The sequence below is a fragment of the Somniosus microcephalus genome, chromosome 14, assembly GCF_052327205.1.
Source record: "Somniosus microcephalus isolate GS21.2 chromosome 14, FLI_Smic_1.0, whole genome shotgun sequence".
In the NCBI taxonomy this organism is placed as follows: Eukaryota; Metazoa; Chordata; class Chondrichthyes; order Squaliformes; family Somniosidae; genus Somniosus; species Somniosus microcephalus.
Window position 1 is genome coordinate 86,997,485 of NC_141000.1, and position 26,909 is coordinate 87,024,393.

Consider the following 26,909-nt stretch of genomic DNA (forward strand, 5'->3'; position numbering starts at 1 on the left):
ACATAAGGACTTCATTCTTTAAGGTAAGTGGTCTATTACTTAAAATTATTACATTTTTTCCACAGCTTTATTGTTTTTAAGGACTTTACAGTAAGGTAAGTGTAGTTTTAGACCCAATTTTAAAAAAATTATGTTTTTCAAAAATTTGATTAATTGTTTAAAATAGTTTTTTAAAGTTATTTATAGTTTATTTAATTATTGGGATGTTTTAAACATTTTATTTAAAGTTAAACCAGTCTTTTGGGCGCCCGTACTTTTCATGAGTTTGACAGTTCTTACTATCAAACTCATGAATGAAGTTTCCCCTCCCCTGATTGGCTGCACAGTGCTCACCTGATCCCAGCCGGCACATCGCACTAACTACGCCGCTGGATCAGGTAAGCACAGCGCGCCGACATCTGAACCGGGCCAGTGACAGGAATTCCAAGCAGGCCCAGGCTTCAGATGTCGGCGCGCCGGGTGAGTGCACATCGGGGGCTTGCACGCGCGGCAAGCCCCCGAACCTAATTTCTGGGCCAACGTTTCAGGTCGATGACCTTTCGTCAGAACTGGAAAAAAAGCAGGAAATGGAAAGCAAGTTTGGGTGCTGGGAAAAGGGGGAGGGATGAAATAACAAAAGGGAAGGTATGAAATAACAAAAGGGAAGGTCAGTGATAGGATAGAAAGCAGGAGAGATTAAGAAGCATTGAGAGACTTTAAGAGATATTCAAGGCAAGAGGAGGTGGTAATGGGACAGGTTGAGGAACAAAGGATGGCTCTAGATGGGGTGTGAATTGTGCTGGTAGAATGAAGGACAGCTGAAGGAAGGGAAGGAAAAACAAAAAGTGTGGATAAAAAAAGAAAATATATATATGTGATAGGGGCCGAGGTTATGATCTGAAATTGTTGAACTCTATGTTGAGTCCAGAGGGCTGTAGAGTGCCTAATCGAAAGATGAGGTGCTGTTCCTCGAGCTTACGCTGAGCTTCCGTGGAACAATGCAAGAGGCCGAGGACAGTGAGGTCTGAGTGGGAATGGAGCGGTGAATTAAAGTGACAGGCCATCAGGAGCTCGGGGCCCCCCTTACTTACTGAACGGAGGTGTTCCGCAAAGCAGTCACCCAACTTACTTTCCATTTCCTGCTTTTTTTCCAGTTCTGACGAAAGGTCATCGACCTGAAACGTTAACCCTGTTTCTCTCTCCACCGATGCTGCTTGGCCTGCTGAGTTTTTCCAGCGTTTCCTGCTGCTGTTTATATTTCTGTTTTATGCAAATGGAAACTTACTTTGTCAACACCTACTAATTCCATTTTTCTCAATTTAATACGTAACTATTCTTAACAGTTTCTTTTTTCCAAATACTGATGTACCTACCAGTTTGTATTTTATAAATAACAATGTATAGCAAGTTTATTTGTACTTTGCTATAGGTTTTCTGTAAGTTGTGTTTTAAAATGTAAATCATTATGAATAACTACTAATGATTACTACTTACTATTTTAGCAAAATAGCACCATTAATGTATATTTTCATAAGTTATTTCCTGAGTTTTATTTTGGACGTAGGAAAAGTACACAGCTAGAGGTTTGAAGTTACACTTTGAAAAGGTCTGTTCAGGATCTGGGCGCACTGCCTAGAGTTCCTATGTTTGTCATCTATATTTATCCCCTTAGTGTACCACTGCAGATTAAAATAACAGAACTACTTTTGTTGGTTTCACAAATTCCTTGAGGAATTTTAATGTTCAGCTGAGAGAGCTTCTGCATGGATTTTAACAAGATGTGGTTTGCCACCAAGCTGTGTTTGCGTGGATTGCTGGGAGGTTTACTGGGACTGTCAAAGTGCATTTTGTCATTCTACAAATTCTAAGTTTTCCTAACTGTGGGTGACTATTTGGACTGTAACAATCAACATCTAATATATTGAAAATAAATTGATTACATTTGAAAGTGGAAGCATTTAGTACTTACAGCTATTAATACCTTCCAGTTACTTTCTGATATGAATGTTGATATACTGGGAGCTTTGTCCTGAGTTTGTCTTTCTTGAATAAATACACATAGTTTAACTCCCAATACTTTTGCATAAGTAATTTCATAATTTACACCCTCAGTGGTGCACATGGAATGCTGGGAACTTCAGATACAGGGGACTAAATTCGATAGCCCCTGAAAACGGGCGTGGGAACTGCGATGCGTGATTAACCCACACCCGTTTCTTCCAATGTAGGCAGAATGCCAACTTCTGCTGCCTGCTGATTAACATGATTGCAGTGTGCAGCCAGCGCTAACCGCGCTGTAGAATAGCTACACACATCAGCAGGGGGCCCAAAATCATACCTTGCTAGCACTACTTAAAGCTAGCCTTCACTGCTTATAGCGAGCCTGCACCTCTTAAAGGGGAGGTGCATTGTGGCTGGGGCAGGTGCTGAGAGTCATGGTCCAAGAGATTCTGACCTGGGAAAGAGTGAGGAATGGCACAACAGGGGAGAGAGCAGGCTCCAAGGTTTTCTGACGCTCCACTGGAGGCCTTGGTGGAGGTGGTGGAAAGGAGGAGAGATGTATCCACAGAGGGCCAGGAGGTCCTCTAGATACACGCTCAGAAAGCAATGGGAGCAGATAGCCATGGCGGTCAATGCCAGGAGTCAAGTCCCGAAGACCTGGATGCAGTGCCGCAAGAAGTTCAATGACCTCACACAAGTGGTCAAGGAATGCAACTTCAAATGCCATATTCTACCAACTGCACCACTAGCCTCAGCTGCTGCTTAATGCACCACACCCCATCACTCACCCACCAACAATCTCTATCAATCAGCACTCATACCCAACATTCGTAGCTTCACCTCACTCTCACTTACCACTGCCGCAAGCCTCACACTCACATCTCACAGCTTGCACACACTGCTAACTATTTAACTATGATAGCCACATCACCCAAACAGATTTCACCAAACTCACTGATACATTTCCCTCTACCTTGCAGAACAAAGCGGTGCACAATCGGACGCAGCAGGAGCTAACTGGTAGGGTACAGGCACACCTCCTAAACCCCGTAAAGGAAACGGTCCTGGCCATTATTGGGACGGGCATTGCTGAGGCCGAGGCCAGCAGCAGGGCTGGATCCATCGAAGGTAAGGTATCCTCATTCCTAATGCTGCTTCGTATATTCCACTTCCCCCTCATCCCACAATTTCTTCTGATTTACAGGCTGCAGATGGTGTAAGCATGCACCTCTTACTTTCACCACCCCCCTTCCCCTCATCACAACCTTATCCTTGTGCCTTTCTCCTTTCAGATATCCAAGAACTGCCAGGCAGTGGTGGAAGAGCAAGAAGAAAGTGAAGATGAGGGAACGCCATCACTCGATTTAACAGCTGCAGGCACTAGTTCAGATACTGCCACTGCACGCCATTTAGAGGAGAGTAGAGACAGGATTTGCACGTGGTGAGACACCGGGCACGAGTGGCCTGCAGCCAGAGCTGGGGCAAGGATAGCGCAGGTACCAGCTCATCAGAGGGCGAGGTCGCACACGAGTTCTGCTGCAGAAAACTCAGATGAGAACTTTGATGGGGCAGGCTACAGAAGAAGGCTGATGGGTATACACAACAAAATGATTGGTGCATTGGGAAGCCTGCCAGAAAGCCTGTGTGCAATGTCAAGGAGCATGGAGGAGTCCAGTACCAACTTGGCACAGGGCTTTGTGCAGAGCTTGGAGCCCATCCTTTCCAGCATGGAAGTGGTGGCCAACTCCATTAGCACACTTGTGGACCCAACCATGATGCAGCGTCTGAAGGCCAAGGTCTCAGCTTCCATTGCAGCAGAAGCAGCAGCCACCCAACGTCTGGGTGCTGCAGTGGAAAATAGGACAGGATGTACAATGGGCGGGCGATTTTCTAGCACTGATTTTGCTCCCTCGCCAAAGTTGAATTTTGCCACCTAGATTTCTAACTGTTGGGAGGGAACTCTGTGCATGCTGTTCAGGCATGTGCCATGCTCTCTCCTGGACATGACATAAGCCAAGCAATTTCAAAAAATTGTTCTTGGGTGACACTGGCAAAACAGCATTTATTGCCCATTTCCAGTTGGGGGAAAAATTAGGTTGGCTGTGCCACCCATTAGCGCTTAAAGAGGTCGAGAAGTGGGGCGCTAACCAACTAGCGCCCGGGCGCAGCAAACCCTGCGCCTCTTCCAAAATTGAGTGGGCATTTAGCGCCGGTGCTAAACCGTAGCGCCCGCTCACCGGCGCACGCAGATCATGCCGTCATTTCAGTGTGCAACGCCCTTGGGGCGCCCCGGACTGGAAATTCAGTGGCGCCCCCCTCCGTTCCGCCTGTCGCTACCAACGACAGGTTACCTGGAACGTTTCCCAGTTGCAGTCGGGCTGGGGGGGCGCTATTTAAAGGGGACTCTTCCTGGATTATTAGTGGTAGCCATTTTTGGACCACACCTTCTGTGAGAGAGAGAGAGAGAGTTGCTCAGAGACAAACGGAGAGCCATTTCTGCAGTGAGCCAGCGCTGGCTGAGGAACTTTAGCCTTCTGAACATAACTTTGCAGTTGGTAAGCTTCACAACCGGCATAACTTTCAGTGCTCACTTACTATGGGGGCTGCATTGGATGGGAACGTCGTGCTTCTCAATCATATTGACAGGGCACAGAGACGCAGGGATAGAGTGGCAGGCATGGCCAGATGGTGGAGGGCCAACAGACGTCGGCACACGAGACCTTACACTGCCAGGGTTTTCCGCCAACAGTTTTCGTATATCAACATGTCAGAGGAGCAGTGTTTCCGAAGGCTGCGCTTCAGTGAGGAGGTGGCCACTGAGCTCTGCCACCTGCTTCAGCCAGATTTGCAGCCTCAACTAAGGTGCAGGACATCTCTGTCGGTGGCTGTGAAGATCACTGTGGCTCTAAACTTCTATGCCAGCGGCTCCTTTCAGGCCGCTGCTGGGGACATTGCCAACAGTTCGCGGTGCATTGCTGTATCCGTCAAGTGACTAATGCCCTCTTTAAAAGGAGATGGCAGTACATCTCCTTCCCAATGACCCCAGACAAGCAGCAAGAGTGCGCAGAGGGCTTCGCAAGGATAGCGGGCTTCCCAATGGTGCAGGGCGCCATTGACTGCACGCATGTGGCTTTGCGGGCGCCTCTAGAGAATGCGGAGGATTTCCACAACCGAAAGGGGTTCCATTCTTTGAATGTGCAGCTGGTCTGTGACCACCGACAGCTGATACTCGCTGTCAATGCCCACTTTCCAGGCAGCAGCCACGACGCCTTCATCCTGCGCCAGACTTCTGTGGCAGACCTTTTCGAGGCCCCAGTTCACCCAGGAGGCTGGCTTCTCGGGGACAAGGGCTATCCTCTGTGCCCCTGGCTGCTGACCCCGCTCCATTCCCCCAGCACCCCTGCTGAAGAACGATACAACGAGAGCCATCAAGCAAACAGGAACATCGTGGAGCACACAATCGGCGTGCTGAAGCAACGGTTCTGCTGTCTGGATCATTCCGGAGGAGCCCTTCTGTACTCACCTGAGCGAGTCTCCCACTTCGTGGTTGTGTGTTGCATGCTGCATAACCTGGCAATCCTCAGGACCCAGCCAATGCCACCAGACATTGAAGCACCAGCAGAGGAGGAGGAGGAGGAGGAGCAGCACCAAGACGGGAGGGAGGCACAAACTGCAAGGGTCGTCCGTCAGAGGCTTATAGCAAGTCGCTTCTAGGCCTCTCTGAGGGAATGCTTTCTGCCATTCCAAGAACATGAATGGAACCGTTCTGCTACCCCTAGGCCAGTCAAGGCAACAATTTGTGCAAAGAACAGACATGGACATTGTGAATAAATAAACTTCTTTATTTAACAAACTGTGTATCCTTACCGCATGACAAAGCAATGGAAACAAACACCAAAACAAACAGACTGCCACATAACTGGCTCTCACACCCTGGAGACAATGTCCAAAACATAACCAACATTCAGACCAGCATCCTCGGCCTTGAATGAAAGAAATAACATAATTTAGCAACACCTCCTACTTTTTGCCCCTCGATGGTGATCTGCTTCCCTTGCGGAATTGCCCCCTTCCCGCCCTGCAGCTCCTCCGTAATGGGACCCCAGTGGCTGCAGCAAGGCTGGGAGAGGCCTGCTGACTGTCCAAAACTGAGACCGCAGATGCCCTTGAGGGACGGCCTGGACCAGCTCTGGGCCTGGAGGGCCCGGCTGCTGACTGTTCCAACTCTGCATGGGCGGCAGCAGTCTGTCCTACAGGTGGTGGCAGCTGCAGTGGAGAAGTGCCAGTGGTGGCATCAGGAATGCTGTCATCCTGAGAGCAGACAGCAGCTCCCTGGTCGGCCGACACACTGGCACTCTGACAGGGCAGCACCGCAGCATGCGCAGCAATTGGCTAGTGCACAGATTGCTGGCCTGCTGTGGCGCGGCGAGGGCTCCGGGGAATCCTGCCCGATCCAGCGAGGGTGGCAGCAGTCAGTGCTCGCGTGGCCTCAATCTGCGTCTGCATGAGACCAGCCACTGACTACGTGGCAGCACTCAGCACTTGTGTGGCAGGTGCCAGTGCTTCGCCGAAGTCCTAGACAATCCTTTCCAGTGCTGCGCCGAAGTCCTGCACACTCCTTGCCTGTGCTGCGCCAAAGTCCTGGACACTCCTTGCCAGTGTCTCAATGGAATCGGGCATCCTTGCCACTGCAGCCATGAGCTCAGTGTGCCTCTGCCCAGCCTGGGCGTTCATTTCTGCGAGGGCACGCACCTCTTCTGTGTTCTGTGCAGCAGCACTCGCGGCCCGACTCACCCTCCGGGGAGATGGTGCCCCCGAGCTTCCCTACCTCCCTCGTGTTGCTGCAGGCTGCTGGGTCCTGGAGCTGCATCCTCCTCAGACCATTCCCCCCTGCTCCCCTCCAGGGAAGGCGTCTCCCCAGTTTGGACATGGGCTGGCTCGCCTGAGGGTGGCACGGATGGTCCGGCTTCCTCCTCCTCGTCTCCTCCAGAGTCACTCGCACTGGCAACTTGAGGGCCCGCCTTCCGAGCTGGTGATGCAGCATCTGAAAGCAGGGAGGTTCAAGAGTGGCTTTAGCGAAAGGACAGGGTGGCAGCAAGGGATGCATGAGTGCTGCAATGCTCTGAGTTGGCTCGAGAGTGAAAAAGCATGCTGGTGTGGGGAACAAGTGGAAGGAGAGTGGTCAAAAAGGTGAAGACCTTACCATTGCTGTCCACAATGGGGTCGGGATCTCCAGAGGCGACGGGGCCAATCATCTGGCTTGCCACAATCTGATGGACTCGTTCCTCCAGGTCTGTGAGGGTCTGCAGGTGAGACCGGCCTCCTCCGGTCCGATGCTGTTGCCTTCTATTATGGGCTAGCTTGGCCTGCAAGAGAAAGGACAGGGTGTGAGGAAACCTGCAGCCCTGATATGGGATGACATGCCTCCCATGGTCGATTAGCCCTTACATTATGCTGCCCTGACCTGGGATGACATGCCTCTCATGTTCGATTAGCCTTTACATTATGCTGCCCTGATCTGGGATGACATGCCTCCCATGGTCCAGGAGCCCTTACATTATGCACAGAGCTGAATGTGCGTGTTTCCAGAAAGGGCCATGGGTGCTGGGTGACAGCTGGCCATTGGGGCTTTGCACACCCTCTGGCCATAAAGTGAGGTCCAGATGGAGGGATGAAGATGATTCTGAAAAAGGCACTCACCCTGACGACCCGAGTGAGGTCGTTGAACTTCTTCCTGCATTGCACAGGAGTCCTGGGAACCATGCTGCTGGAGGTGACTCTGTGGGAAACCTCCCTTCAAGCTCTGCGATAATCGCTGTGCTGAGGCCTCCTGCCATTCTCTGGGTAGAGTACAGATCGCCTGTGCTCCACCGCGCCAACCAGAGCATCCAATGCCCCCTCGCTGAAGTGCTGCGCTCTCTCCCTGGCACTCTCCATGTTCAGGCAGTTGTCGACGCCACAGGTAGGTTACCGCCGAGTTTGAGGCCTCCGATGCGCAGGGTGCGGCTGGAGATGATGATCGATCCGCCCCTTTAAGAGCTGTCCGGCGCCAGCGTGTCTGGCTGCACTCGATTATTGACAGCACCTGCGCTGCGCCCGCCCGCGGAGATATTGCGTCGCGCCACCGGGTTAGCGCCTTAAGACTGTCGTGCAGCGCCTGATTTAGCACCGCAATCACCTTCAGGGGTGCAGGTACCCAATATCGCTGGAGGTGGCAATAATTTGCGCCTGACGCTAAACTTTGCGCACCGCCAATACTAGCGCCCCAAACGGGGCGATACAGAATTTCTCCCCCTAAAAGTCAACCATGTAAACACAATTCTGCATTGGTGGCCGTGCCTTCAGCTGCCTTGGCCCGAAGCTCTGGAATTCCCTCCCTAAATCTCTCCACCTCTTTCCTCCTTTAAAACGCTCCTTAAAACCTACCTCTTTGACCAAGTTTCTGGTCAGCTGCCCTAACTTCTCCTTATGTGGCTCGGTGTCAACTTTTTTTTTGTCTTATAACGCTCCTGAGAAGCACCTTGGGACATTTTACTACGTTAAAGGGGCTATATAATTACAAGTTGTTGTAGCATTGTAAATGCACCCTCAAACACTTTGAACACTTTCAATGTTTTTTATAATACTGCTGAGCCTGGTTCCACAGGCACCTCCATTCACCACTCACCCAGCTTTACCAAAGGTGGCCTCTTTGTTTCGGCAGCACTGGGCTTCTGTTGTACAAGAGATTGATTCAAGAAAAATCACAGGCCAATAATTTCTGGAATATGTGTTGTAGAGCAGAAACATTTACGCACAAGACTGCTGAAAGTGCTCCTTCTCAGAACTGGCAGGGGAAGCTAGATAAGCGCATGAGGGAGAAAGGAATAGAAGGATATGCAGATAGCGTTAGATGAGGTAGGGTGCGAGGAGGCTCGTGTGGAGCACAAATACCTGTATAGACCAGATGAGCTAAATGGCCTGTTTCTGTGCTGTACATTCTATGTAATATATAAATTCTGTAGACTGGAACTTTTGCTGTAACCCTTTTATTGTCTGAGGCACCACTCACACATCTTCTAGGCAATTTTACCTTCAGGAGACATGGGTCAATTCCATTGATCTTGGGTTTCGGAATGGGAGGAAGCATGAAACTTTTGATTCTGTAAAAATAAAAAAAGTGAAAGGTGAGCTTGCTACTAAAGGAGTACCATCTTCATAAAATAAAGTTTGGCTTTTTAATTTTTTTGAAATGCATCATCATGTCACTGATACAAGAGATCAACAAAAATTGATTGTTCTGATTAAACTTGCATCCCTTCACTCCATGGTGCCACTCACTAGTGCTCTAATTTTTGATATCGCCACATTTTTATTCCTATATTTTCACATCCATATGTATAGTGAATGAATATTGCTTTTGCCCATTCATATCGTAAATGATAACATTGTAATCAGAATGTTGTCATAAGTTTGCCCACCTTAGGTTTGTGGGCTTATGGTGTCAGTAGCTAGAAAGAAGTAACTGTCAAGTAAGTGGTCTTTCTTGGGGTTGGAAGAACTGGCTGATGTAGTGAGTTATCTCAATGTTCTTTCACCTCTGGCATCTGAATTTGAATCCACCCTAGATTGACAGAATGAAAATCTGCTCTCTGAAACCCGTAGGCTGAATTCATCAGATTCAGACACCAACAAGTAAAAAAAAGGTCCTTTTGCCACTTTAGTTTTCAGTTCAATCCAGTGCTCATCCTTAAACAAAATGGCCCTGAAATTCTTTGGATGTTCATCTGGTCTCCCACTGTATCTCTAGTGGGCAACCAGCGAAACCACGCTCCCACCCCCACCCCAAAAAGGACAGTGCCGGGTCCCCAGTGAAAATTCAGACTGTCCTTCAACAACCAGGGGGAAAAGCCAGTGGTAGGACTGCCTACTCCAGGAGTTTCTGTTCCTCGGGCAAAGTTAGGATCCAGTGAATCATTGGAGGCAGGTATACCAATTAAGGTGAGGCATACCGGCCTCCACAAGGTTGGATATCGATCTCAGTGGTGCGGCCCAGGCCAGGTAAGTGACCTGGACCCCTGATTTTGTTTTAACAGATCGGTCCCCATTACCGAAGAGTCCGATGGGACCATGGCCAGGGTTGGCTGGGGTGTCAGGCCCCATGTACAGCAGGCACCAGAGCTTTATGTTACTCCAGTCAGACGGGCAGCAGTGATGGGTCCGAAGTAACACTCGTGCCCACCTTTACCATGGCAATGAGGTACCCTCCCAGTGGCCCTACAAACTCTGGCATGGCCAACATAGGTGGGCACCAGCAGGCAGAATCCTGGTGTTCTGCCCCCACTATGGCTATATTACACTATGATCCAATCTGATGGTCACTATACATTATTTGGTTTCTGTAAAACAAGTAAATCATAACTGTAGGTTAGGCCTCTTAGCCATCCTCACAGTGTTTACAAGAATTTTATTCTGTTCTGGATAATTAAGGTACTTTTTTGCTGGGTTTTTGCATAAACAGTCTATATTGGAGATAATCTTCAGTTTTACCTTTTCCTCAGGCATACAGCAGCACTCAGTCCTACGATCAGTTTTCTGCCCTTGCAGCGCGTTCCTATGCAGAGCTAGACAGGTAGCTAACAACTTGATATCTTCCCATAAAAATCACAAGGCTTGACTTTTCTTGTAAACTTTACTGAAAGATTCTTATCGTGAAACTGAAATACAATACAGAAATGGAAGCACACATTAGTATACAAGCACATAACTGATATGCATACACAAATTTAGGTACGCCTGAGCAACACAGTACATTTGGCATGTAACTTACCAAAACACGTGGAAACACAGCTTACTGTGAATATACATTTAGCAAACTGAAAGGCATTCTCTTTAAATTAGCCCTGTACATAGTGCATCAAAATACAGCTACAAGTTAACCAGCTAGACAGAGAGCGAGCACTTCACGGCTAGCTGTGTAAGTTTGCTTACAGAGAAAAGTTACAAACTAAACATTTTCTGCAAAATATAGTGTACACTAATCATCTATAACATTCTCAAGTACTTACAGACAAATAGTGTCTAAGGCTGGAGCGTGACAAGAATATAACTTCCCAGACCATGTGTGGCTGCAGGTCTGTGATATACAGTAGTTTACTTTACTGCACTTTACTGTACTTTACTGCACTTTGCTGTGCTTTACTGCACTTTACTGTGCTTTACTGCACTTGCTAGGTACTAGGTGGCAGCACACAATGGAAATTGACCCAAATTACTCAAACCCCTGAATTAACTGGAAAACTAACATAAATTCCTAAAGGAAGGCAGCACACTCCCCGCTTGGTACAATTCCATTGTACCACTACAGATACAAAAGAAAACCTAAAGAAAACGTCCTTTGGCTGCAAACATACTCAGAATCCTTTCTCTAGGTTTCTTCAGAAAGGAGGACTACGATCTCTGAGACTGGCCACAGAAACACTTTGACAGTCCCTTCCTTGACAATCTTCACCTCCACCTTGCGGACCCTCTTGTCCCTGCTCGGCAGAGTTTTGACAACCAGTCCCACTGGCCATTCATTTCTGTGTGCTTGGCTGTCTTTCAGCAAGACAACATCTCCCACTTTGACATTTGGCTTGTCTTCTGTCCATTTCCTACGGCTCTGTAGGGTGGACAAATACTCTCCTCTCCATCTCTTCCAAAAAGTGTCTGCAAGACACTGGACTTGCTTCCACTGCTTCCCGTGCAGCTCAGCCATGTCGAAGTTTCCAGAGGGGGCTGAAATAGCACTCATCTTTTGAGTCAGGAGCATCGCTGGGGTGAGGACTGCAGGCATGTCTGGGTCGGTGGACACCGGCACCAGGGGTCTTGCCTTCATGATCGCCATGACTTCAAGCCATGAGAGTGCTCAAGACATCGTGTGTGAGATGAGTGGGTCCCGTCCGAAGCAGCATAGCATCCAGAATACGCCTGGCAACACCGATGAGCCTCTCCCATGAACCGCCCATGTGGGATGAATGCGGGGGGTTAAACACCCACGTGCATCCTTTCTTTTGGAGGTAGCTTCTTACTGCTGCATCATCCGTGTGGATGTCCTTACAGGCACCCACGAAGTTAGTCCCTCTGTCGGAGCGGAGAAGTTTGGCTGGATCACAGATTGAGAAAAACCTCCTCAGGGCATTAATGGTTAGGAAAGCTTTGTCGTCCATGGATAGTGCTGGCTTGTCATCATCCTTGGACCTTTCAAACACTGAGCATCCTAGGCTGTCTGTGCTCACAGTGAGGCCTGCCTCTTCCTCACAGGCAGAGGAGGTTGACCTATGATGCTGCGTCATGCCATCGTAGTCTTCCTTTACCTGGATCCTGTTTGGGCATGGGCTGAGAAAGGGTGTGCGACCGTTGTGCAACATGTTTGTTTTATAGACGCTGACATCCGCTGGTTTGTGGACTGTTCCCAGGCAAACTCCACCCACGAGGACCCATCCCAGGTCAAGTCGCTGCGCATAAGGAGCATTGTGGGGCCCGTTGATTTGCTCACGCACCTTGTGCACCCTTAAGATGTCTCTTCCCAAGAGCAGGAGGATTGGAGCGTCCGGGTCCACAGCTGGAATCTTGTTGGCAACTGGCTGTAGGTGGGGCTGATGGCGTGCGACCTCTGGGGAGGGAATTTCCGTCCTATCATCTGGCATCATGTCACACTCAATTAAGGTGGGGAGGGGAAGCTGTAGTTTCCCATCCATGGATTCGATCATGAAGTTGCCAACTCTCCTACCCGTAGTCTCTGTTGTCCCTGAACAGGTTTTTAGCATGTACGGAGCTGCGCTGGCCTTGACTTCAAAGAGATTGAAGAATTCTGTCTTCGCTAGAGACTTGTTACTTTGCTCATCAAGCACTGCGTACATCTTGATTGCCTTCTCCTTTCTCCCTGCAGGATATGCTTTAACCAAGCAGATTTTGGAGCATGAGCGTGGGCTGCTTGCATTTCCACAAACCTCTGTACACTTGGAGGTGACTGAAGAAGATGCGCTTTCGCTTTGCTCCCCGCTATCCTCTTTGTCAACCGCAGCACTCTCGGTGGTCGAAGGAGGAGGACCTGGATGCAGGGCTGTGATGTGTTTTTCACTGTTGCACTCGAAGCACTTGATTGTCGCCTTGCAGTCTTTTGCCATGTGCATAGTCGACCCACAACACCTGAAGCAGATGCAATTCTCTTTCAGGTATGATTTGCGCTCATCAACAGGCTTGCCTCTAAAGCTTCGACACTTTTTGAGTGGGTGGGGCTTCTTGTGTATTGGACACTGACGATCTGGGTCATCCACTTTATTCCCAGCAGAACTGGATTGGTTGACTGAGGGTTCGGCTGGAACATTTGTTTTGTGCACGCTCACAGAGGCTTTGTTGCTGTACTTTGTGGGTTTCTCTGTTCTCGAAGGAGCGTAACTGCTGGAGGTGGAGAAAGTGAAACTTGGATCATTCCTCACCTTTGCCTGTTGTTGGACAAACCTGGAGAAGAGAGAGAAGGGGGGAAATGCTACTCCGTAGTCCTCCTTGTATTTGGATCCCTTAGCTATCCATTTCTCTTGAAGGTTGTAGGGGAGCTTTTCCACTATTGGGTTTACCCCACGAGCTGTATCCAAATACGAGAGGCCTGTCAGGTAACCTTCTCCCTTAGCACACTCCAGTTCGAGGAGAATGTCACCCAGTTCTCGAAGCTCGACATTATCTTTGTTAGTTAGCTTCGGAAAGTCCTCAATCTTCTTAAGCAGTGCGTGTTCAATGACTTCTGGTGTCCCATAACAGTCTTTGAGACGTTGCCAAACCAGGTTGAGGCCTGCTGTGGGATTGCGGATGTGCGCTGAGCGAATTCTCCTCGCCTGTTCTGACGACTCAGCTCCGAGCCACCTTGCCATCAAATGTAGTTCTTCTCTGGCTGACAGATTCAAGTCCTTGGTGGTAGTCAGGAAGGACGCTTTCCATGACCAATAATTTTCAGGACGGTCATCAAATTCTAGAAGACCTGAACTTAACAATTCTCGGCGGATGAGGTGCCTAGCGAGGTCTTGTGCACCTTCTGGCTCGGGTGAGGACTGCTTGGCTGGATTGGCCGAGTGCTGTGGAGGTCTCTGCAGGTAAGTCCTACTTGTTTCTTCTATTTTAAGCTCAGTGTCTCTGAAAACAGGCTGTTTGTTACTGTGGTGAGTAGCTGGTTCTGCGTCGAGATACCTGGATGTTTCCTTGAAGAACAATTTGGAGTGTTGTTGGACATACTCACTTGTACGTTGCACTAGACTGAGGGGCTGTTCTAGAACATATGCTTCATGGCTGTGCTCCCCGCCTTCGTTCTCCTCACCTTCTTCATAAGCTGCAGCTTCAGCTTCAGCGGCAGCGGCAGCTCTCTGGCTTTGGAGAATGTGGAGACTGGCGTCGAGGTCAACTCTCTGCTTCATCACACTAGCTTCTTTTTCAGTGAAGGACAATTGAGCCTGGGCAGCTTTTGCCTTGGCATGTGCTTTGGCGGCTGCAGAAGCTGTCGATGATGACAGTCTGCTGGACCGCCGAGATGATCTAGAGGATGCTTTAGAGGACTGTGACTTGGCATCATTTGCTCGAAGAGGCTCATGCTTCTCGGTTGGCTGGTCGACGTCCTCTATGGTATATTGTCTTCCTGAGCGTAGACTCATGGTAGCTGAGTGGTATCTTCTTGTGCTTGAGCCTGCTGTGCTGTTGTCTTTTCACTTTTCTGCCCTTGCAGCGCGTTCCTATGCAGAGCTAGACAGGTAGCTAACAACTTGATATCTTCCCATAAAAATCACAAGGCTTGACTTTTCTTGTAAACTTTACTGAAAGATTCTTATTGTGAAACTGAAATACAATACAGAAATGGAAGCACACGTTAGTATACAAGCACATAACTGATATGCATACACAAATTTAGGTACGCCTGAGCAACACAGTACATTTGGCATGTAACTTACCAAAACACGTGGAAACACAGCTTACTGTGAATATACATTTAGCAAACTGAAAGGCATTCTCTTTAAATTAGCCCTGTACATAGTGCATCAAAATACAGCTACAAGTTAACCAGCTAGACAGAGAGCGAGCACTTCACGGCTAGCTGTGTAAGTTTGCTTACAGAGAAAAGTTACAAACTAAACATTTTCTGCAAAATATAGTGTACACTAATCATCTATAACATTCTCAAGTACATACAGACAAATAGTGTCCAAGGCTGGAGCGTGACAAGAATATAACTTCCCAGACCATGTGTGGCTGCAGATCTGTGATATACAGTAGTTTACTTTACTGCACTTTACTGTGCTTTACTGCACTTTACTGCGCTTTACTGCACTTTACTGCGCTTTACTGCACTTGCTAGGTACCAAATATCCACTAGGTGGCGGCACACAATGGAAATCGACCCAAATTACTCAAACCCCTGAATTAACTGGAAAACTAACATAAATTCCTAAAGGAAGGCAGCACAATCAGTATAATGAAGCTGGCTATCAGACCCAACGGCACTTTAATCTCTGCATAGCAAAAAGTTAAACATTTTTAGACAGTTATTACTTTTTGTGTCTATGAGGTAAATATTATGAGTTAGTATTACATAGACCGGAATCTTCCCAGCCCTGTGAGTGCGGGCTTGGAGGCGGGCCCGCTGTCAAAATGGCCCTGATTGACAGCGGGGCGGAAGTCCGCTCTGAACCCACCTCCGTGTAAGTTTCTCAACTGTCGGGTCTGCCTGTGTATCGCAGACCCAACACCAAGCGGCAGGTCAGTTAATTAAGTACTTAACAGGTCGTTTAAAGCTGTTTAAGAGGATTAAAAGCAGGCACTTACAATTTTACCATCTTTCTGATGAGTTTGTCGTCCCTCGGGGAGCACGCCAGGTAAGTGGAGTCGGGTTCTCAAAGACTCTCCATTGCTTTCAATAGGTGACAGCTGCAAAAGTGGTATAAAAGCTACCATTTTACAGCTGTTCACTTTCCAATGTCAGAAGTTGCAGCCTTCAGTGTTAGGAAGAGTCTTTTCAGCCTCATACACTTTAGAATTGTTTGTAGTGAACTCTATATTCACTGTAACCTTCTTTGAAGAAAATTTCTGACCAGTGTCAGATTGCTTCTGTCAACTCAACTGGATCTGGCATATCAACAATCAAAATGGGCATGATTTATGCTCTCTCGTCTTGGCCCTCCGAGTCTGATGAGGAACAGCTGCAGGAACAGCAGAACCAGCCACACCAGCAGCAGCAACAACAAGAGCGCCAAGCTTCTCCTCAACCATCTCATGCTGCACAGGGTGGAGGGCATCAGCGCAGGGATGCACCGTGCTGGAGGCATTACCCCCCAGCACAGGGTCTATAGGCAGAGGATGAGCTACCTAAACATGACAGAGCAGCAGTGCCGACAGAAACTCAGGCTATTGCACCAGGTGGTCACCGACCTTTCTGCATTGCTGGAGGAAGACCTGCAGCCCAGAGGAAGGGGTGAACAGCCATTGCCAGTGGCTGTCAAAGTCACCCTTGCCCTCAACTTCTTCCAGACATCTGCCGCAGACATTAGCGGCATTTCCCAGTCTGTCGCACACAGATGCATCACACAGGTCACTGATGCCCTATTTAACAAGTTGGGCAAATATAAAGTTTACCACTCATCAAGCCAGTGTGACTGAGCGGGTGATCAGCTTCGCCACTCTGGCTGGCTTCCCACGGGTGCAGGGAGTGATTGACTGCACACATGTGACGATCAGGGCACTCCATCACAATCCGAGAGCTTTTGTGACCCGCAAGGGTTTACACTCCCTAAACGTTCAGCTGGTGTGCAACTGCAATAAAATCATCATACAGGTGTGCGCCAAGTTCCCTGGCAGCTGCCATGATTTGTACATCCTGCGCCACTCCACCGTCCCCCAGCTGTTCGAACCGCCAACCAGTCTTTCAGGTTGGCTGCTTGGGGACTAGGGCTAGCCCCTCAAGACATGGCTGATGACACCTTTGAGGAGGCCAGCGAATAAGGCTGATGGAAGGTATAATCAGAGCCTCATCTCCATGAGAACAATCAGCAAGCAAACTATAGGGTTGCTTAAAATGTGGTTCAGGTGCCTGGACAAATCTGGAGGGGGCCTTCAGTGTGCACCTGCCAGGGTATCGAGAACAGTTGTGATTGGCTACGCCCTTCACAACATCGTTCAGTAGTGAGGACTGGCGCTAGATGATGAAGATGGCGCAGAGCCTCACTGGAGGAGGAGGAGGAGGAGCAACATGAGGTTGGCAACGCCGACGAGGAAGAGCTGGAGGAGCCAGCAGAGCCATTAAGACCAGTGCATGAGAACGTTGCTGGTCGTAACACCAGGGATGCCCTCATAAATACCAGGTTCCAGTAACTTTGTGGATGTCACACATTTGCCTGGTACAGACGTCCACGTGTTGGCATCATCCCACACCAGCAACTCAAACCATTCAATCAATGACTACTTCCTTACTTTCATCATCAGCACCATTGCTGCATGTCCAATCAGTCATGACCATACACTCTGCCACCTCCATTCTATCCCACACATCTGGATGCGACTGCAAAGTGAGAGAATTAAATGATTTAATTACAGAGCTCTATATTTTTACAACCATCTTAATGATACTGATAAACACACCCGAGTGAAAACCTTTGTGACTATTTGTGTGGGATCTTTCTTTTTTGGGTGCTTCTTCGTGGTGCTACTCCTGTGGCTTCAGCTGAGGTAGAGGCTGCCTCCTCACCTCCCTGCTGCATCTGCTTAGATGCCTTTGGCAGTTGTCCTCTGGGTTTTGGGGCCCGGCCAAAGTCTACTCCTCCTGCAATTGCAGGGACAGGCTCACTCTCCAGGGAGGCATCTGTGGCACTGACTGAGGGACTGGCAAGGGGGTGGAAGTTGGAGCGCTTGGAGCGGAGCCCCCACTTCCATGTCCCCTCCAACCATCATCCCTCTCATGTGACACCAGCACTTCCCTGCTAGCAAGAAGCTGGAGAGCACCTTGCTGCACCTCAGTGCGGACATTAGAGCCCACGTCTATACTGACATCCCTCCTGGAAAGGACATCTATGAGCCTCTGGTTTCTCTCCTCCATAGATGCCCATCTATCCTCCATAGATGCCCATCTATCCTCCATAGATGCCCATCTATCCTCCATAGATGCCCATCTATATAGAAGAGAAGCCATGTTGTCATTACACTGGCGCTGTGATTCCTCCATGCAGGTAGCCATCCTATCCATCGAGGAAGCTATAGATGCCAGTGACTGTGACACGGTGCTACTCATGTTGGAGATGGACTCCTCCATTCTCTGCAGACTCGTAGTCAGCGCAGTTGCAAAACCAATCAGAGCCTCCTGCACTTGTTCCTTCAGCTCCAGGATCGCCCTCTTCTTGAATGGCCCCCGAGGCTCAGCGTCTGCATGGAGCCGAGCAGAGCTGGAAGACTCCTGCGCCCTCCGATGAGGAGTTTCCACTGCTGTCACTGTCTCCACCATCTGCTCTTGCTCACTTGTGATGTGTGAGACATTAGGTGACAACACTACTCTATCTCGCGATGGCCTCACCGAGGTGTGCGTATCTGCGCTGGTGCTGGTTTGCGTTCTGTGAGGTGACGCTGCGCCCTCAGAGGCAGAAGGCTCCTCTGAGGAGTCTTGTTCCTCTTGCTCTTGGACAATGGGGGCAGGGGGTCTCCTGATGGACCTGTTGGAGAGTAAAGACATGATTTAAATATATGACATCTTACATGCAGACACATACCATTATACACATCATCACCATTAATTTTCTGATCACATACCACCCCATATGAGTGGCTGATGAAAGGCATGCAACTGTATGGATAATAATTGTCACCAGCTTCTTCTATTGAGCCTCTCTCTCCATCCCCCACTTCCGGAACCTCCACCACACCAGCAATATCGAGTGCTGCCCCCTCTGTGCTTGACAAATGAAAGATGGACTGAGGGCCTCCTCCCGTTCTCACCCACTCCCTCTTATTGTGGGCAATCTTTTCCTGCAAAGAGGCAAAGAAGAGAAGGTTTAAAGAGACTGATGGAATGACCATCATTTATGGAATGGCATACAGCTTCACAGGGAGACTTTGATGGAGTGGCTTGGCGATACCAAGTTGCCTCCTTTTGTGCTGTTACTTGCTTTCATTGCATAACGATGATGCTGAGTGTGAGTGGGGGAAACTAAGATGGGGACCTTATAATGCAAATAGAGAGAGACGGATGGATGAAGGTCTAAGGGATCTGGGGCTGAATAACTTTGTGCAGGTGTATGGCTGGCAATGCACAATGGTGGGGATGTGATGACAGGCACAGCATCATTAAGGAAAGTGTAGGTATATACTTACTTTTCCTGATCTTAGAAGATCATTAAACCTTTTCCTGCACTGTACCCGGGTGCGACACACTACTGAATTCACGTTATCTCTTCGGCTATACTAAGCCATGCTGATTTAGTCTGTTGAGGAGGCCGCTTCCTGCCATCTGCAGGGAAGAGAACCTCCCTACGTGCCCTCACTCCCTCAACAAGATGCTGGCAGGACTCATCGTTGAAACGAGGAGCAGATCTCTGCCTTTCAGACGTCATGGTACAGACCTCCACTCACTAACACAAGCTTCACGAAAGAAAGTCCAACTGTCAGCAAATGGGGTCATAGCCCCTTTAAATATACCGGCAAGAAATGCGTCATCTAGTGACATCACCGGATCCACTCCCATTAATTGGAACGGGAAATGCGCAGGGCGGCCTAACAAGGCCCTTAATGGTAAATTCTTATTTTTGGCTGAGATCGCCGCAGGAGCGGGTTCGTCACCCACCGTCGCCATCTCCCGCCTTCACCCCACCCAGGTAGGTGAAATCGCGGCCATAGAGTCTACAGCACAGAAATGGGCCATTCAGCCCAACTGGTCTCTGCCAACGCTTATGCTCCACATGAGCCTCCTCCCACCCTTCTTCATCTAACCCCAGTATGGAACCTCACTTGATGCAAAGACAGATTGGACGATTAGGCATTGAAATTAGTGCACCCAATTTATGGTGTTCCCAAATGTTTGGTCATAAGAATGAATAGTCAGGAGATTGAAAGTTCCAGTGGGCTGGATTTTTCCAACCTCGGTGAGTCCGTGGCGGGCGACATCTGTGGGGTGTGGGGACCTCACATCTGTCTCGATACCAGCCTCCAACAAGATTTTACATTAATAGGGCTTGTTAAGCCCGCCCTGCGAGGTTCCCGGCCAATTAAAAGGAAGCGGATCTGATGACGTCATTTGATGACGCATCATCAGCCGGTTTCCTTAAAGGGGCCATGTCCAAATTGATTTTGACAGTTCTGCTGTCAGTGTTCCACAGCATTGAGGTGCTGCAAACACTGACAAGCACTGCACAAAGGTGCACGGCTGCACCCAGGCTCTCCCATGACTCCCTCCATATGCTTATGGAGGGAGTCACAGCACGCAGGGAGGTTCTCTTCCCTTCCAATGGGCAGAAGAGACCTCCCCAGGAGACCAACACAGCCTGGTTGCACATTGCACTGGAGGACACAAGCAGGGATGTCGTCAGGAGTACCTGGCTGCAGTGGCACAAACCTTTCAATGATCTCAGTAGATCACGAAACGTTACTGCAAAGCCCCACTCAACCTCATCCTGCTGTACCACTCATCACATCCCCATCCCTCTGCCTTCCCTACTTTACTCCTGCACATCCTTACTTACACCAACTTACCTTGCATCTCCACCCATCCCTCTCTATCTACATTATCACGTCCCCATCTCACTAGCCACCCCTCACACTCACCCTCATCCTTGTCCAATCATGTGGCAGCCAAGTGAAGTAAATCTGGCCATGGGAGAGCCTGGGTGCAGCCGTGCACCTTTGTGCAGTGCTTGTCAGTGTTTGCAGCACCTCAGTTGTTGATGATGCTGGTATGCCCGGTGATGTTGGTGTTGGGGCTGATCGTTGTGGGGTTCTGAGGACCAAGGTGAGATTTTTTTAAGGGCACCAATGTTGCTGGAATAGATGGCAGGTGAGGTTGAGATGACAGAAGCGATCTGTCAATGGTGAGAGAGGTTGCTCCAAGAAGGTGACACTGAATGGAAAGTGCTCCAAACACTTCAAACCTCCATAAAGCTGAAAAGTGTATTTCAAATCCTGAAGTCTCCAGCTTCTGAGATTGGAAACTGACCAGCTGTGAATGGTAGCTTTTATATCACTTTTGCAGCTGTCACCTATTCAAAGAAATGGAGAATTGTTCAGAACCCGACATACTTACCTGGCGTGATCCCCAAGCGACGTGAACCTCGTGGAAAACTCGGGAAAATGGTTTGTACCTGGTACAATGCTGCTTAAATTGCTTTAAACACCCTCTTAACTATCTCAATTGTCTGACCCGCCACTTAGTGTCGTGTCTGCAAAGCGCAGACAGAGCCAGCACTAGGGAAACTCACAAGGAGGCGGGTTTAGAGCAGGATACTGCCCCGTTGTCAATCTTTTTGATTTTGACAGAGGACCCGCCTCCAAACTCACCCTTTGAGCGCTGGCAAAATTCAGTCTATAAATTGGGCAAACTGGACTCATTGCTCAATTGTCCAATCTGTCCTCCCACTGAGTGAGGCATCATACTAGGAGCACTATCTTGTAACATTTAGTCATGGGGAAAAAATTCGGTTGCTTTGCACCTCCCATTAGCGCCCGAAGGGGCACTAACGAGGCGCAAAGCAAACGCACCCGGGCACTGCGCCGCTAACGCCTCCCGAAGAATTCAGCAAGAGGTTAGCGGCGGCGGTAGCACCCTGTAGTGCTGGGCCGCTGGCGATGATGTAATCGCTGTGCGCAGCATCCCGACCGCAAACTTGGCTCGCACCCCCTGACCTAACGTCGGACGCTATGTCCAACAGGGTCAGGGTGGCATTTTTGCGGCCGGGTGGCGATAATTAAAGGGCAGGTGCTGGGCGGCCATTTTTTTTGGGCCTCCTGCCAGCACCTGCCCCCTCTGGCCTCCTCCTGCGGGGTGCCGGCCGCGAGCCCTCTTGAGTGCCGGGCTCTTTTGCCGGCACCCCGCTCCCCTGTGGTCCAGCAGGACCCCGCTAGGCCCCTCCCCTTTTATCAGGGGAGGGAGGCCTGTAGTACCGCGGCGCTACATGCCGACACGTAGCGCCACGATATTCAATGGGAGCGCCCAAGAGAGAGGGGGAGCGCTTCCAGTAGTGTCCCGCCTCCTGCTTGGGGCGCTACCATTGAAATTCGGGCACGGGGGCACTAACTTTTTTGGGGTGCTACAAGTACCACCCCGGCAAAGTTATCGCCCCAAAGAGGGCGCGAGCCAATTTTCCCCCCATAGAATCATACAGCACAGCAGGAGGACATTTGACTCTAGGGGCTAGATTTTCAGTATAGACAGTTTTGGGGCGCTAAGCTTAGCGCGCGCCCGAAGTTATCGCCCGCCCCAAAGTAGCGCCCCGTTGCCGGAAATTCAGTGGCTTCGCCCTAAGAGGTTGGTGGAGCGCTAAAAGAGGCGTTCCACTAGTATCTTTAGGCGCTAAGCCGGCGGTGGAGAGCGCAACACCCGAGCTCGGGCGCAGCGCACGGCAGACACTCTGGTGCCAGTGAGCTCTTAAAGGGGAAGGGTGCATGTATTTTTTTTCAAATGCAAAGTCTGGGGGGGAGGAGGAGGAGGAGGAGGAGGAGGAGGAGGAGGAGGAGGAGGAGGAGGAGGAGGAGGAGGAATAATAATAATAATAATAATAATAATAATAATAATAATAATAATAATAATAATAATAATAATAATAATAATAATAATAATAATAATAATAATAATAATAATGATTGATTGGTTGGTTGGTGCCCGGAAACATAAATAGACCGTTCAGAACAACCACAGCTTACTTCCACACAACACATGCAGAGTGCCTTTTGTACGAGTGCCCTTTAATTTGCACTCCCCAGGGTGTGTTGCGTTCCATTTTACAAACGCTCTGGACGCCAGGCGCACAATGGGGCGGTCCGACTGAAGTTTGGATTCGGGGCGGCCAAAGGGCGTTGCACGAGGATGTGACGTCATTTTCTGCGCGCGCATCCGGGCGGCCGCTAAACTTTGCGCCGGCGCTAACAGGCAACTTAATTTGGGGCGGGGCGCAAACTGCACTGCGCCCAGGCGCTACACGCATAGCGCCCGAAAATCACTTCTCTTAAGGCGCTAACTGCTGGCGCAAGCAACTGAAAATCTAGCCCATGGTGCCTGTGCCGGCTCTCTGAAAGAGCTACCAATTAATCCTACTCCCCTGTGCTTTTCCTATAGCACTGCAAATTTTTCTTTTTTAGGTATACTTAATATCCAATTCCCTTTTGAAAGTTGTAATTGAATCTCCTTCCACCAGTCTTTCAGGCAGTGCATTCCAGCTCATAACAATTTGCTGAGTAAAAAAAATCTCCTCATCTCCCCCATGGTTTTTGCAAATAATTTTCAAACTTTGCTGGAATGCATGAATGTCTCCTTTCTTAAACCAAGTTATTATATATTTGATAGTTTATCTTTAATATTTCTTCAAAGGCAAATATCATTGTGTGCGCAGCTAAATAAGCTCTTCTGTATTTCCCAGGAGGAAGAGGTCAGCCACCCTGGTGACTACCTGGGCACTTTCAGATCCACAACTGCTGCCACATATTCAACAACTCCATCCTGGCATCTTCCCTGTATAAACACCAGCACAGAGACACCAACTTATGAGGAATTAGTTAGACAGTCAGAAGAGTTGTAACTGGGTGAGTCACTGGTGAGAATGAGGACTTGGGAGTGGAAGAGAGGGATAGTGCCGTTCCTACATGGAGGGGGAGAAATGGACACAGATCTCACGGGTTCAGTTTTCAAAAGAGTAATTATTTGAGAGTGCCGATCTTATGTGGAAGCAGTAGAAATGGTTTTTATGCATATGGTTGAGATGATGGATAAGTGGAAGGTGTAGCTATCTGCATCTGCACACAGTACAGGAGTTTCTCATGGCCTGCAAAACGTCCTGGAGACTGTGACTGCACAAAAGATTTCTGTAGCATCAAGGTACCAGGCAGAGCTTCTAAGGACAACAGTGCTGCAATAGGTGCTATGAATAGGATACTTTCACACAGCTTCCCATACCTGATTAGGACTATTCTGTCTGTGATGACACCGACCAGTGGCACCTCAGAATTTGTGCCCAGCTCCAGTGGGCTGCAAGGAGTGGGCACAGATATCGCCGTCTCTCTGGACAGTGGCACTTACTTAATGTCTCCTCAGTGCCTTTATATTAGAGAGCTTGAGATATGGGACCAGCACCCCTTGTTACTGCGAGTGCCAGACTGCCGGAAGCTGCTCCCTCTGGGACAGCAGCAGCTCTGAGAAAGGAATCACCTGAGCGCTCTAAAGCTCCCAGGGAACAATCCCAGCCACCAGCACTTAACCTCATCTCAATCAGGGAGCTGTTTAAAGGAGTAGTAAATTCGGAAGTAGGGTAAATAAGGTAGCTGGCGCAAAAGGTAGTCATGGTGTTAAGCAATAGTTGCAGTAAGGGATCATTGACTTTATTGTCACTTCCTGGTGAATGTTGTTTAAAGTAGGCAGCTTGATCACAGAGTTGTGAGTTCACTTCTGGGTCTACTTTTGACATTTTGGGAGTTGGAGGATGGCAGGGGAAATGTAAACTTTTGTCTTATGAAGGACATTGGCAGAAGTCTTGGAAAATGAGAGACTTTGTGAGAGTGTGTGGGGATGAACAGACAGGTGTGAAGTGACTTTATTTGGTGAATCAACCTTTATTTATTGAAAGTTCTGGCTATCAACTGTACTCTTCTTGCTCTGAGTCTAGTGCTTGCTGACATAGGCAACTTCTCCCTTTCTTCTAGCATTGCTGCCACCCTTCCTAAAACTGTCATTACCTCCCCCATTTAAAAAGTCTATCCTGGACCCTTCTATTCTCACAAACTTAAATCAAATCTGCTCCTTTCTTCCAAGATTTGTGCTCCTTTTTGAGTCCCTCAAGTCAGCCAGTTCGAAGCCACTAACCTGTCTCTGCCGAATGCTACGCATCTGCTTCAACCACATCCTTCAACATCTTTCCACTGAGTGTATGCCTTGTTTTTCCTTCCACCTCTCATTAAATTGCATCTGCTACCTGTCTGCCCTTCCCTTTAACCTGTCTATTTCCCCCTGCAGCTTTTTACAGTCCTCTTTACTGTTTGCCAAACTCCCTACTTTTGTTGAGGGAGAGATGAAGTTCTGTTATGCACAAAGTGAACATTTGACATTTGATTGGTTGCATTCACTTTTTTTCCCCCTTCTATTTTCATAATTTTATTTCTAACATCTTTACAGCTGACTATTTACAGCTTAAAATGAACAGAAGGATTGAAATAAGCCCCTGTACCTTTACGATAGCAAAATACTGCAGATGTTGGAAATCCGAAATAACAACAGAAAATGCTGGAAAAACTCAGCAGGTCAGGCAACATCCGTGGAGAGAAATTTGAGTTGACGTTTCGGGTTTGACCCTTCTTCAAAACTGGAGAGAAAAGGAACTAGATCGAAGGCAGGGCTGCGATCGGACAAAGGAATAAAAGAACCAAAAGAAGTAAAAGAGATTAGAAGCTAGACGAGATCCCAGCCTATTACCATCTCGTCTAGCTTCTAATCTCTTTTACTTCTTTTGGTTCTTTTATTCCTTTGTCCGATCGCAGCCCTGCCTTCGATTTAGTTCCTTTTCTCTCCAGTTTTGAAGAAGGGTCAAACCCGAAACGTCAACTCAAATTTCTCTCCACGGATGTTGCCTGACCTGCTGAGTTTTTCCAGCATTTTCTGTTGTTACCCCTGTACCTTTAGTTTGTCCAGGCGGTATAGTGATTATCTCACTCCATGAACTCCATGAGCTCCAGTGGCCTGAGTATTGGGGTTTGCACCGAACTTGGATCTGGTATGATTCACCAGGTTTAAGATCAAACAACACAAATTTTGTTTCTTGTAGAGGTCCATTTATCTGGGAAAAAAAAGTAAAAGAGCATTCAGTTCAATTTTCTTTTACAATTCTAAACATTTTAATAAAAAGATTAAAGAGGTCATGCCCTCTGTTTTAAAAGTCTGTCTAAAAACATAATTGTCCTTCGTGAAAATTATAGTTTAGTCCAGACTGAGCAGCTGCAAATAATTCATTCCATCTATTCCCTCTTTGCCTTGCGAGGTTACTGAAGGTCAGGTTCAGTGACACACATTATTGAGGCCAATCATCTGTGAAGCCGAACCAATCATATTTCAAGATCTGCTGTCAAGCTGTTGAAGAACAGGACTTCCCGCTAACTCAGCTCACAAAACATTGTCTGCCTCCCCCAGTGCTATATGCATGAACAGTTTTGGCCATTAAAATCATATGCGTACTAGTACTTTTGGGATCCATAGAACAAGTGTGCTACAGTGAAGGATGTGGTACAGGAAGTATTTTATATGGTTTCTCTATTAGATAGAGAGACTTCATGTGCTTTTTAACATCAGAGATGGTAGATGAGAGTGTGACAGTGAGGAAATAATATGCTTTCACATCTTGGCTTCTTTTAAAGGAAAACATAATAGTCTTTGTGAACAAGATACAGTTTTATGTGCAAAGATATCACTAAAGCACTGTTGATAAGGAAAATCTTTACAGTATAAATCACACAAAGCAAAAATAATAAAATCAAGAGTTAACCCAAACCAACAATGCAGATGAGGGGACCAAGTAAGTAAAAGGTTTCAAACATTTTTAAAGAAAAAAATTAATGGGGCAGAATTTGCAGTCGGTATGACGGGGTATCATAGAATCACAGAAATTTACAGCACAGAAGGAGGCCATTTGGCCCATCATGTCTGTGCCAGAGTACGCCATCATACCGCCTTTGAAATTGACCGCAAGTTCGGGATTGCACGTGCT

At 48.3% G+C, this 26,909-nt stretch overlaps 1 protein-coding gene across 1 annotated transcript in view; it reads right to left on the reverse strand.

Annotated features, from left to right (window-relative positions):
* The window catches only part of crfa4 (cytokine receptor family, class I receptor 4), a 142,780-nt gene that overhangs the window by 18,092 nt on the left and 97,779 nt on the right, over positions 1-26,909 (reverse strand). The window contains 4 exon segments of the mRNA XM_086006068.1: positions 9,053-9,122; positions 10,510-10,559; positions 15,445-15,491; positions 25,826-25,985. Coding sequence (XP_085862194.1) covers positions 9,053-9,122; positions 10,510-10,559; positions 15,445-15,491; positions 25,826-25,985 — 327 coding nt within the window.